The following is a 14,421-nucleotide window of genomic DNA, read 5'->3' as shown; positions in this document are numbered from 1 at the left end:
CCTTAAGCAAAAAGAACAAAGCTAGGGGCATCACACTACCTGACTTCAAACTATGCTACAAGCCTTCAGTAACCAAAACAGCATAGTACTGGTACCAAAATAGATATATAGACCAATGGAACAGAACAGAGGCCTCAGAAATAACACCACACATCTACGACCATCTGCTCTTCAACAAACCTGATAAAAACAACAATGGGGAAAGAAAACAGAAACTGCGTCCCTTCCTTACACCTTATGCAAAAATTAACTCAAGATGGCTTAAAGACTTAAATGTAATACCTAAAACTCTAAAAGAAAACCTAGGCAATACGATTCAGGACATAGGCATGGGCAAAGACTTCATGACTAAGACACCAAAAGCAATGGCAACAAAAGCCAAATGGACAAATGGGATCTAATTAAACTAAAGAGCTTCTGCACAGCGAAAGAAACTATCATAAGAGTGAAAAGGCAACCGACAGAATAGGAGAAAAGTTTTGCAATCTATTCAAGTGACAAAGGTCTAATATCCAGAATCTACAAGGAACTTAAACAAATTTACAAGAAAATAAACAACCCCATCAAAAAGTGGACAAAGAATGTGAACATACACTTCTCAAAAGAAGACATTTATGCGGCCAACAAACATATGAAAAAAGCTCATCATCACTGGTCACTAGAGAAATGCAAATCAAAACCACAGTCAGATACTATCTCATGCCAGTTAAAATGATGATCATTAAAACGTCAGGAAACAGATGCTGATGAGGATATGTAGAAACAGCAACACTTTTACACTGTTGGTGGGAGTGTAAATTAGTTCAACCATTATGAAAGACAGTGTGGCAATTCCTCAAGGATCTACAATCATAAATATCATTTGACCCAGCAATCTCATTACTGGGTATATACCTAAAGGATTACAAATCATTCTACTATATAGACACGTATGTTTATTGCAGCACTATTTACAATAGCAAAGAGTTGGAACCAACCCAAATGCCCATCAATGATAGACTGATAAAGAAAATGTGGCACATATGCACCATGGAATACTATGCAGCCCTAAAAAAGAACGTGTTTAGGCCAGGCACCGTGGCTCACACCTGTAATCCTAGTACTTGGGGAGGTCAAGGCAGGCAGATCACCTGAGGTCAGGAGCTCACAATCAGCCTGGCCAACATGGTGAAACCCCATCTCTACTAAAAATACAAAAATCAGCCAGGTATGGTGGCAGATGTCTGTAATCCCAGCTACTTAGGAGGCTGAGGCAGGAGAATCACTTGAATGCAGGAGGTGGAGGTTGCAGTGATCCAAGATCATGCCATTGCACTCCAGCCTGGGTGACGAGCAAAACTCCATGTCAAAAAAAAGAATAAGTTCATGTCCTTTCCAGGGACATGGATGAAGCTGGAAACCGTCATTCTCAGCAAACTAACACAGGAACATAAAACCAAACACCTCATGTTCTCACTTATAAGTGGGAGTTGAACAATGAGAACACATGGACACAGAGAGGGGAAAATCACACACTGGGGCCTATTGGGGCATGGGGGTTAGGGGAAGGATAGCGTTAGGAGAAATACCTAATGTAGATGACGGGTTGATGGGTGCAGGAAACCACCATGGCACATGTATACCTATGTAACAACCCTGCACGTTCTGCACATGTATCTCAGAACTTAAAATAATATTTTAAAAATGATTTAATTATAAACTGCAAGTAAAAAGAGGAGTCAACATGAGTACATACATATTTTATACCAATTCAAAACAAATTTTCTATTAAAAGAAAAGCAACAAAATGAAAACTGTACTATGCACAAAGGAAAACTGCACTATGCACAAAGTTTAATATACAATACAATAAGATAGTATATCGCTTGAAGCCAGGAGTTCAAGAGCAACGTAGGCAACAAAGTGAGATCCAAAAAAAAAAAGAAGAAGAAAAATTAGCTGGCTGTGGCAGCACAGTCCTGTACTCTTAGCTATTTGGGAGGCAGAGGTGGGAGGATTGCATGAGCCCAGGAGGTCAAGTCTGCAGTGAGCCACTGCTGCGTCACTGTACCCTAGACAAGGTGATAGAGTGAGACTCAGTCTCTATAAATAAGTAAATAAAAGATACTACAAGAATCTGTATGAATAGTTTTCTGTGCAAAAAGTACAAAGGATATAAAGAAGAGATGCAAGGTGGTAGGCAAGGCTTTAGAAATTGATAATATAACTAGTATTTAGGAAATGCAAATAAAACAATTTTAAATTGTCATTTACACCTGTTACCCACACCATTAGGGTATAGGCAAGGATATTTCATTCCCTGATGGCACTGAAAATTGATTCATTGTTTTTAAAGAGCTGTCTGATATATTTCAAGCAATTTTTCTTTTCTGAAAATGTATTTCAAATAATAATTTCAAAAATGACATCTAAAATCATTCTTACCTTGCTTGAGAATTTTGGTGATCTATATTTAACAAGGCCGTAAAATCCTGGATGGCTGCAAACCAGTTTTCATTTTCATAATAAAACAGCCCACGTTTCAATAATGCATCTGTTCTTTTGGGATCATAAAAAATACACTACAGAGACAGGGGGAGGTACATAAACATCACAAAATGAAAAAAAAAAAAACTAAGTATATAGTCACATCAGTGATCTAAAGCTGTGTTTTTAACTTCAGGTTAATAAAAGAAAATCACCTGAAGACGTCAAAATTTTCAGAATTGTATCTAAAGAACATATCTTTAGGAGATATTTTTCCATCATCGAATTCTAGAGAGGCAATATTTTCTCAGAGAGAGAAAAAAAAAAAACAGCATATACAAGAAGCCCAAGCTTCTGCCCTCTGAAATTTTTGCTGATAAAAACATAAGTGAATTGTTCAGCTAGAGTGAAGTTCATTGGATCTATTACAGCATTTTATTCTAATTAAAGATTTGACATATTAGATTACAACAAGGCTGATTCAATCAAATAAAATATAGATTAATCTAGCCATTAAAGTGGAGAAGAGAATTGAAGTGGTATTGACATGCCTCATTCATTTTACATTGACATACAAAGTATTAGAGGGAACAGACTAAGTCATGTATCAGTTATAAAGCCCTTCACCTATTGTTAGTAGAAAAGAATTGAAGCAAAAAGGAGGTGAGCAAGTATTTTTAAAATAGAAAAAAACAAAAATCCTTAAGGTTTCAAAATTTGTTTGACCTCAGTGTGCTGCATTATTCTGTTTCTAAACTATTGGTGCAGGATAGTGGAAATGAAGAGAATAGATAATCTAACAATTTCAGCATCTTCAAAAGAGCTTTTTCATCATTTCTAGGCAAGAAGTTAACAAAACATATAATATTCTCCTCAAGCAGAAAAATGTTAAATGGATGTCATGGATTAATAAATAGGGAAGTTAGGAACATGGAAAATTAAATAACTTAAATAATTGCTTCTAAATTCTTAACTGCAGTAAGGACTAAGAATTTTGAGTTTAAAGTCAGGAGATCAGAGTTAGAATTGTACTGCAATCAGGGGAATACTTTGCTTTGACTACGGTTCAGGTGAAAGTTCGTTTCCTCAATTCTCTGACATCTTCTAAATGTAAGTTATTCTCCTATCATCTTCATTTCCTTCATAGCACTTATCATAATTTGTACAATGTCTTAATATCATAATTTGTAACAGTGCCTTAGTAAATATTTGCAAGTGAGCAAATGAATAAATGAATAAATAAATAAATGAACCAGTTAGCAGTTTTTTCAAGAGCAGATAGGTTCCCTGCAGAAAAGAATCAGCTATTCAATAGTTAAAAAGTAGAAAATATTTTTCTTTAATGTTTAAAGGTAAGAAGCAATTTTTAAAGGCTTCTTTAATCACTGTATCATGGCTCCAGAGGAGACAGCTAGAAAAGCTGGGTCCCCCTAAGCATTATCTCAATGCCCAATTTTGATGTAAATTAATTCAGCCACCAATGTTTTAAAATAATTAACATAGTGTTACCATTAATTCCAGTAATGAAAACTCTAACTTCTAACCTATAATAAATTAATTTTGATTACATAATATATACAAAAAGACCTCCAAAAACTTGCTGTACTATTTGCATGAGAATATCATAATCTAAACTATATAAATGGCAAAAATTATATGCGATAAAGCTTACTTTAGAAAAGTCATCAATGGCCAGTACTTTGTTTGTTATTTCATGCATCTCACCCCTCCTGAAATAGATATCAGCATCTGTGGGTCTGCATTTAATTGCCTGGGTATAGTTTAGAATTGCCAAAGTTACATCTTTTTTTCCTCTGTAAATTTCTGCCTTTGATAAATATGCCTCTAAAGAAGATTAAAAAGATAAAATTTGGTGTTATAATCCCTTCATTCACTATGAAATTTTTAAAAGATTAATCCTTCTCCCTCTAAAAATGAAGTCAAAATAATTATTCTCTATTATGCTTTCTTAACTAATTTATTTTATTTCATTTTTTACGCAGGATCTCCTTCTGTCACCCAAACTGGAGTGCAGTGGCACAATCATGGCTCACTGCAGCCTCAACCTCCAGGGCTCAAGCAATCCTCCCTCATCAGCCTCCTATGTAGCTGGGACTACAGATGCATGCCACCAGACCCACCTAATTTTTGTATTTTTTTATACAGACAGGGGTTCATCATGTTGTCCAGGCTGGCCTTGAACTCCTGGACTCATGACATCCGCCAACCTCAGCCTCCCAAAGTGCTGGGATTACAGGTGTGAGGCACCATACCTAAGCCCATTTCATTTAATTTTTATATCAACAATGCCAAATTTGTTCTCAAAGGCTGGATAAATGGTCATTTGTTGTTAAAGTTACTTTCAATTTGAAATAACAAAAATTACCTTTTGCCTTTCCATATGTCTAAAATGTTTTTTCATAATACATTAATCATGATAGTAAAAAGTTAGGTTATGATAACACAAAACCTAACAGACTTTTAGCAGAAATCAACACAGGTCAGAAATCATTTATTAAGCTCATGTTTTATTTTATGGGTATGTTGTAAGTGCTGGGGATACACAGATGAATATCACATTTTCATATTCCTAGAAAGTTCCATGTCTAGTGCTTCAAGTTGGTTGCAGGATAGTACATAAGGGCAAAGGTATAGATTTCATACAAGCAAGAAATCCTAGGTATACAATAACTCTAACTCAGACAGGTGTGATCAAATCACACAAATCAAAGAGATATTTGTAAATTACTTCTATAACTAACAATTTTAATTTCATATTCTTCAGTTGTGAGATAAGCAGTGAGGAATCAATTTACTGCAATATATATCAAGGACAATAATCTTTCAAACCATGATAAATATTTTAAAAACACTAAAGGATTGTATGAGCCCTGGATTTACAATAACAAGAGTAAAAAATTTAATTGAGGAAAGTCATTTTCATGATGTATATCTAGTGATTTGTGTATCTTTATAGTACCAACAAATGACAAAGCTGAGGTCAAAATCTGTGTAATATAACTGTCACTACAGACAACCCACCTGTATTATTTTTATTATATTTATGTATATAATTCAAGTCATCCAAAGCTTCATTAATTTTGTCTTGGAAAAGATAAATTAAATGTCGGTGCCAATAGGCATTGAGAAACAATGGTTCTAAGAGCATTGCCTAGAAAATATATGTATAAATTCAGTTAAAGTTGATTTGCTAAAGGAGGATATCCTATCAAATAAATTTTCAAACACGACTGAAAATCCCAGTGGCTTTGTATGTATACAACATAAAATAAAACCTCCCAATCTGACAAACTAAAATTATGTTTTTAATATTAATTATTTGAAAATGCAAATAATCATACTGTTATAATTCCACATGCTATACTATAAACATTCATTGTGCAAAATTTCGGCAAAATTACTGTATAATTAAAAGCAAGTGTAAATGGTGAGTATTACTATTTTGGTTAAATAAAACTTACTTTCTGTAGATCATTCATGGCACTCTGCAACTTTCCCAGTTTCCTATAAATAGCTCCACGCCTACAATATGCAAATACAGGATATTCTGTCTGATTATTTATTTCTTCAGTCAAAATCTTCACTTCAGATTCGTAATGTTTAATGACTTCTGGTGGAAGATTGGACTCCACATTATCATTTAATTTTAGTTTTGGTGGTTCTTTTTCTATTTCAGGTGGGTCCTTAAGAACAGATATTTTATCAACTTTCTCTTTTATAGGCGTACGCTGATATTTGTGCTCAATGAGCGTATCAAGAGCCCATGTCCGAGGATCACTATTTTCTGGAATTCCTCCCTTCATTTGGACAAATTTTTCAAAATTTAAATACAAAGGTAAGCTGGGACACCGTATTTGACGTTCATATAATGGAACTTTGAACAAATGTTTCTTCTGTTCAGGAAGTATTCCATGAGATTCTGATCTAGTTTTTAAAAGAGTGATTTTTTTAATTACAGAAATACAATCATCTTTCTAATCAGTAAATCAACTCAGCCACACACATAACTACTACTTCTATTATCAAAACAAAATTACATGCTAATTTTATGCACAAGTTCTCCTCATTTAATAAAATGGCAACACTGTATGAAGAATCTCTGTGAAGTTTATAAAAGCAAAAGACTGTTTTTAAAGATGTAGCCTCCTTAGAGTACTGAAAAAATGGGGTCAATGCACCTTTCAGCAGTTATAATGGAGAATTAAGAAAGTAAGAAATGTGAGGGAAAAAATGCCATGCAAGAGATTAAAGAGGACATTAACTTCAGGCAGCGGAAAGAAGGCAAGAGTTGACTACACCACAGACTGTCAGCTAAATATCCCAGTCTCACCCTTCTCTAGTAGGCTTTTAAATTAAATAATACCTAATATATGCTCTCAAATGCTGTAAGTCTAGGATTAGCCTTCCCAAATTCTTCTTTGTCGATATAGTCTTCATCGAGCAACATGTGCCATATGGCTGGTACTGTACTAGCCGTAGGAAATAAGAATGAACTCACTCTAATGGAAGAAAAAAATTTACTCTAACACTTCATATTTACTGAGTATGTACCATGAGAAATACTAAACACTAGGAGAATAAAGGTAAGAAAAGTCCATTTCTTTCCCTTTCCTTATTTTAATAAATTCTCCATTTCTTTCCACATTCTAGTGCAAACCACCATCATCTATTCTTCTTAGAGTATAATAATTTCTTAATTCCCTGCTTCTACTTTTGCCCTTTGTCTAATTCCTTATCTGCATGGCAGCCAGGCATAATTTTTGTTTTTGTCTTACAAATGTAAATAAGATCGTGTCACTCCTCCAAGAGCTTCCCCTAAAAAGTATGCAAATCAAGCTCTTCACCACGGTCTGTAAGACCCCAGGATCAGGTGCCAGCATAGATCTCTGACACCACTACTGTACCCTTCATTCCCTACATCATCCTGGAGCAAGCCTCAAGGCCACTGCTTTTTTCAGCCCTTCTGACTGGCTGGCTCCTTCTCAATTCATATTTCTGACCAAATGACTCTTTAGAAAGGCGTTCTATGCCAGATACGTTTTGTTTGCACCTCCACATTCATTTCTAACCTTCTCATCTTGCTCCCTGTCCCAGAAAACTGATCTGTACAGACTATAGCCATAGGATCCCATGATCTCTGTCTTCTCATAAAGTTCATCCAATTAGGAACCCCAACAGAGGGAAGGAGGAGAGTGAAGTCAAGGTGTTTATTCCTCTGGCTTCCTCATGAAGAGCCTTCTCAAACTAGCCAGGATCCTTGAACAAAGATCACTACTGCTTTCAAGAAAATCATTTCTATACAACTCTTTTCTTTCAGGTTCTAGTCATCACTGCTTTTTTTTTGTCCTCTCAAACTTAAGAGTAAAAAATGGCTTTACATTTTTAGCCCCAGGATACTGCATTATCATTTCTGATTTCCTTGTACTTTGACATTTTTATAAATTTCTCCTTTACCATAACCTCCCAGAATTATCCTGAGTGCTGTTTACTATTGGAATCTTGACTGATAAAGTAATTGGTACCAGAGATGGACTCAGGAAACACACACACACACACATACACAAAGGATTCTAGGATAACTTCCTTGCCAGGTTAAAATAGGACACAAGTAATCCACAGCAAGTGGTGATATAAAAACTTGTCATACATCACCAGTGTTAGCAGGGAATGATGTTCAGGTGGAAGGCCAGGCATTGGGAGATCATGGAGCTTTAAGTCATTAAGACAACAATAATGATTACAAAAATCGTGTGTTCAGTTGACTACTTCTTTCAGACCAAAGAGTCGTTGCAGTACCTATTAAGTATCCTCTAAACTTTATGCACCAAGCTAATGAAGCTACTAGACAAGAAGTAGAAAACTGCAATATGGGATGTTAACATACAAGGAGATGTGAATGAGAGTGAGAATTTTAAATCTCCAATTTCCACTTATCTTCCCTTAACAGAGCAGACTGGCTGAGGAATTGTCAGATCCCCCATCTGAGACACTCAGTTCTCTCCTGCATAAGCTTCTTTCAGTGACTACACTGTGACATTGCCTCATATGCTGTAATGGACCTACCTCAAGCAGGACCTAAAATCACTCAGCTGTGACTCCCCGATCCTCTCCTAGAGCCACAGCCATTACAGTCCCTCAGCATCCCACATACCTCCTCCATGGAGGTAACCTTGGGTTGGTGGCTACTGGCCTTAGCACACACAGCCTTAGCTAGAACACCCGGGAATACTCTAAGTGAAGGGTTCTCAAACTTCAGCATGCATCAGAGTTACCCAAAGCCTTATTAAAAATACAGATTTTGAGGCTCTACCCCCAGGGTCTCTTGTTCGGTAGACCTAGGGTGGAGTTCCAGAACATGCACCTCTAACAAGTTCCCAAGTAACACAAATGCATGGATTATACTATAACAGCCATTGCCATAGAGATATGAGTTCTAAGGTTCAGGAAATAAGAATTTATCTGCAATATGGAATGTGCATAGTCAAGTCCTAATTCTTGGAAAGGCCAAAGAATGCATAGGTGAGGGGGCAAAATACCCTTGAAAAGCCTTGTGAGTGCTGACCTCAGAGCAGGAAAAGAATGACAGTGGGGAACGGGAGCAAAGAAATTTGTTTCACTGATTTCAGGATACCAAATTGCATACTGGTATCCTTGTGCAGAAAGTTGAGCCTTAGGAATCCACAACTCTTTTTGGGATTTTCAAGCACCGTTATTCTTTGGGGTGAATGGGGAAGAACTTTGCAACTGATCAGGGATTTTGCTCACCAACATATGTTGTGGTTGTAACGAAATAATCCTGTAGCCTCTAAAGGCTTCCAGAATACAAATCAGGATGACAAAATGGAATGAACCAAATATTTAACAGAAGGTTGCATGACACTTTCAGAACATGGTATTCTAAACAAATTCCATCGTCTCTCACTACTGTGTTCTTGGTGCTACATTTTTGGACCTTTTATATTAGTTCAGATTGGCTTTAAATGCAAACGATTAATCACAGAGGCACACAGTCTATTTTTTAGTTATGTTTTGCAAAGACAGATTAAACTGCGATAATGATTACAAACTCCAGGCCTGCGTAGACTGATATGTTTAAGGTTGGATAAATCTTTCAGCCCTTAAATACTGGCCTGTTGCCTTGTTATGCTGAATTCATCACAAACACACTATAAATAATAATTCAGTAGATTTATTGCCACTGTGATTTCCTGTAAGTTTCTTTTTATCTTATTATGGATTCACTTAGATTTTGTGAATGGCAGAGTCTGTTTGGTGTCCTAAGAACCCGTCTTAAATATAGCAGTATAAAAATATTGACCTTTTTAAATAAAGAAGTCCCTTGTTTTTTCCTATAGGATAAGCCTATGTGCTATTAAAACATTTTACCTTTTTCTTTTTAGGAGATGGATGTACTTTGGAAGGTATTAAAACAAAATTTAGATTTTGCACTTGAACATATAATTTTAACATGTCTCTTTGAACATAACTTTGGAAGAGAACAAGGGTTTGATTTTAGAAAAAATCTTCCTCATTCACATGTTATTTTTAGGTATTTGGAACTCCTACTTCGTAAACTGGGCTTAAGTACTCTAGTTATTGAAATAATTTTGTGGCTTGAGATGTTTTTTATTTTTGCGTGTATACTTTTCTATGAAGATATATTATTTTAAAGCCAAGAATTCTTTCTGTAGGTGCTTTTATTTTCTTCAACACTCAGATATGTTTTGAATTACGCTTTCCACCTATACCTCATTTTCTTCCATTTTTNAAAAAAAAAGTTCTTTTTTTTTCTTTGCAAAGTTCTTCCCCATTCACCCCAAAGAATAACGGTGCTTGAAAATCCCAAAAAGAGTTGTGGATTCCTAGGGCTCAACTTTCTGCACAAGGATACCAGTATGCGATTTGGTATCCTGAAATCAGTGAAACAAATGTCTTTGCTCCTGTTCCCCACTGTCATTCTTTTCCTGTCATATTTTTCACGGATTCCAGTGAAAATAATAGAACCCTGAAGTGGTAAAATCCAGTTTTACTGCTACAGATATGGTACATACTCTGACCACAATAAACAATAGAGACAGAATGGTAATTAACAGGATTTTAACTCTCAAGGATCTGTGGCAACTAAATGCCTAAAGGTCTTTAGAGATGAGATAAATGGGCGGCCTCTTTAGACGTTCTTTGGCTTACATAGGGGAAAAGCTTATAGGTATTCTGTTACAAACCTAAGCAGTTATAGTGGGGGTTCACAATCCTCTACCCAGCTCTCAGACCCCAGCCAGTTCACAGTCCAAAACCTCTCTTAACAGGAAGGCCGGGCAAAGCCCCACTGAGGAAGAATCCTGCATTGTAGCTTAGGTATACATAGTGAATCTTCCCTGAAATTTTCCAAAGGTTTGAGAAAGAAGAATACTCAAACCTTCCAGGGGTCATTAGATCCTGGCTCTCCCCTCATGCCAATCCACAGATACCCACTACAAGTGCCACTGACATTTATCAATCAAATTAGGGAATTGTGAAAGTCAAGTGATAGAAAGATTCTTGGCCTGGGGCCATTTAACAGTGGATCTAATGAGACATAGACCCAGTTTTTAAAAATAATTTCCCTAGTCCCAGCATGTGTAGTGGGAGTAAATACATGTAATAACTGAATAAACTGTAGACTGAGGAAGATAATGGTAGTAAGGGCCACGTGGAAATCTCTACAGCTGCACTCATTGCATCTCACACGGCTATCCACCAAGATAGCAGACAAAAAGCAATACCAGAGCACCGGGGAAATTACACATTAGTGGCACCATCAGAGACTTAAAAGATGTAGGGGGCAATTCCCACCATATCTCCATTTTACTTTCCTGTTTCACCAGTGCAAAACCAAGATAGCTTGTAGAAAGCCACTATAAATTATCACAAATTTAATTACGGCTTTAGTTCCAGATGTGGTATATTTACTGAAGCAATGAACATACCTCCTGGCACCTGGTTTGCAGCTGTGGACCTGACATGTTTTCTTTTCCATTCCCCTAGTTTAGGAGAATCTGATGAAGTTTACATTTACAGGGCAGGGACAAGTCTCTCTCCCTCCCTCTCTGTCTATACATATATATCTCCCATATCCAACCCATAAGCAAATCCTGTTGTCCATTTTTCTAAAATCTATCTCGAATCTAACCACTTTCCAGCACTTTGATTGCTATCACCCCAGATCAAGAAACGATTTCTCACTCAGATTATTTTAATAGCTTTCTAACTGGTCTTTCTGCTTCACTACAATAGATTTATTTTTTATAAGTAACCAGAGTGAACTTCTGGAACATAAACTAGATCATGTCAACTCACTGCTCCCAGCTCCCAATGTTTCCTTTTGTATTAAGAATCCAGTAGTTGCCATAACCTATAAGCATCACTACCCCATCCTCAAGTCCACAATGATTTCTTGGCACTCTTATGAATAATTACAAACTTACTCTGGCCTATAAGGTACGATGTGATATTATCCCTGACCGCTTCCTCAATCTCGCATCTTACTACTCTTCACTCACCCTGTTTCAGCCACAGTGACTTTTATGCTGTCCCTCAAAAGCAACAAACATGTCTCCAACTCAAGGCCTTTGCGCTTTCTGTGGCCACTTCAGATATTCACACACCTCACTCCCTCATTCCATTCAGTTCTACCCTCAAACATCACTACCTTATAGAGGCTTCTGGCCACTCTGCCTAAAATAGTAACCTGTGTTACACTGATTTATTTTCTTCATTACATTTATCACTTCCTAACGTTATTTGTTTACCTCTCCACTCTCTCTCCCACTAGAATATAAGCTCTATAAGGAAGAAGTTTGCCAATCTTGTACATTATCCTATGCTCCTTGTCTAAAATAGTACCTGCTATGTAGTAGGTGCTCAATAAATGTATGTTGCAGAAATGAATGGCTGAACTCATTCATTCATCAAATTGTTGCTGAGTTCCTACTATGTGCCATATTTAATTAGAGTAATCATATTTAACTATAGTCCCTCCAATACTTCCCTTTAAGCTAATAAACTTTACCTTCATTAAAAATAGAGAAGCTATCTGGCTAGAACACTTACCTCATTTTCTTATAACCAAATATACACTCCAGGAATGGAAGACACTTCCTTCATAGAACGCACAACACTTCTTCCCTGGGAGTTCTGTCATATCACTTGTGTTCTATGTCCCATCCACTTTTGCCTTCTCAGAGGCTTCACTCTTTCAATATCCTGACTTTTCTGTATCATCTAAAACTGTGAATGGGTACTCTGAAATTTTACTAGGCAGAGAAACTGCGGAAAGGATACTAATGAGGCACAAGTGAGGAGGAAACTCCAGATAAAAGAGAATTGAATGAGGGGATCCTCTAAATCTAAGTTTGAAGCTATGCATATCCTAGACTACTCCTGAACCACCCACTAATCCCTTCTCATTATTCCAAAAATAATCACTGCCATAGTTTGATGTATATAATTTCAAGATTTCTTTATAGATATGCAAGCACTATGCTACACACATACATGCATATACACATAGCTTTGTTAAAATATATTCCCACATAAACATCCAAAAATATGTTAATTGTGACTTATTTCTCAATGGTAGCATTGCTGTATTTTCTAAGCTTTTACAATGAGTATGTATTATTTTTACTATCAAATATTAATAACTATAATATTTTTAAGGAAACAAGCAAGATCTTGCTAGGCAGCTTTCTAGAAGGATGTAAAAAGCAAATGCAGACAGTGGATGAACTTTTATGAGGAAGAGTTATAGTCCCAGATCACTGAAATTAAACAGTACAAAGAAAAGGAACATGATAAGAAGAGGGGACTTGCTGTTTACCTCTACCCCAAAAGGTAAATATTTCTTCCTGTACTACAACTTTAGATCATGTTTTCATAGCCATGAATAGGGTTCATGGTTTTTCAGTTGGAGGAACCAGAGTAAATTAACATACTAGCTAACACACCAGTCGGAGAAAGTCAAACCTTTGGGTTAGAACACGTGTACACACAATTAATCTGAGATGAGATGTAAGACAATTTGAGAAAACAGAAATTTTGAACAGTTTAAATGTTTTGCTTAAAGTATTCTGTTTGTATAAAAATAAGGATGATATTACTACCCAAATCAAAGGATGTTTGAACTAGACGTGACCTCGCAAATCATGTGGATAGGCTATTCATCTTCCAGATGGGGAAACAAATATTCAAGGAAATTAAGTAGCTTGGCCTAGTCACTGGGGATCCAGTGAATGGAGGTTGGGATATGAATGTATACAAATTCCCAATCCAGAGTTCTTGCCCCTACAACATCACTGCTGCCAGCTCTTAGAGAAGCAGAGTGATAAATGAAAGTCAAAATAGGCCTGATGGCCAGGTGCGGTGGTTCATGCCTGTAATCTCAGCACTTTGAGAGGCCAAGGCGGGTGATTTGCTTGAGACCAGAAGTTCAAGACCAGCCTGGGCAACATGGTGAAACTCTGTCTGTACCAAAAAAAATACAAAAATTAGCCACACGTGGTGGCACCCACCTGTAGGCAGGCCCAGCTACTTAAGAGGCTGAAGTGGGAGAATCCCTTAAGCCCGGGAGGCAGAGGTTGCAGTGAGCTGAGATCACACCATTGCACTCCAGTCTGGGTAATGGAAGTGAAACCATGTCTCCAAAAACAAGCAAACAAACAAAAAAGTGGAAGGGCAAAACAACTAAGGAAAATATAACAAGAACTGCTTGGGGGAAAATAAGTTCTGCTTCTCTGAGGAATGCAGCAGCACAAGTGGACCAAGAAAACCAGGTCTGAGACCACAGGTTCACTTGCAGCAACAGAGCAAGTGAGTCGAGACTAAGGACAATTATTCTAGAAAGTGGCACAAGAAGATGCATTCAGAGGGATAGGAATGCCATTAGCAAACAAGCTA

General features: G+C 36.8%; 1 protein-coding gene across 1 annotated transcript in view; it reads right to left on the bottom strand.

Annotated features, from left to right (window-relative positions):
- TTC6 (tetratricopeptide repeat domain 6) overlaps positions 1 to 14,421 on the bottom strand; it is a 247,353-nt gene that overhangs the window by 90,692 nt on the left and 142,240 nt on the right. Inside the window, exons 13-16 of the mRNA XM_037739398.1 lie at positions 5,949 to 6,411; positions 5,509 to 5,638; positions 4,139 to 4,311; positions 2,425 to 2,561 (exon numbers count right to left, since the gene is read on the bottom strand). Of these exons, the coding sequence (XP_037595326.1) occupies positions 2,425 to 2,561; positions 4,139 to 4,311; positions 5,509 to 5,638; positions 5,949 to 6,411 (903 nt within the window). The remainder of the gene's footprint in view (positions 1 to 2,424; positions 2,562 to 4,138; positions 4,312 to 5,508; positions 5,639 to 5,948; positions 6,412 to 14,421) is intronic.

The sequence above is a fragment of the Cebus imitator genome, unplaced genomic scaffold (assembly GCF_001604975.1).
Source record: "Cebus imitator isolate Cc_AM_T3 unplaced genomic scaffold, Cebus_imitator-1.0 Scaffold69, whole genome shotgun sequence".
Classification (NCBI taxonomy): Eukaryota; Metazoa; Chordata; class Mammalia; order Primates; family Cebidae; genus Cebus; species Cebus imitator.
The sequence above is the reverse complement of the archived record's forward strand: the minus strand, read 5'-3'. Positions and strand labels throughout refer to the sequence as shown.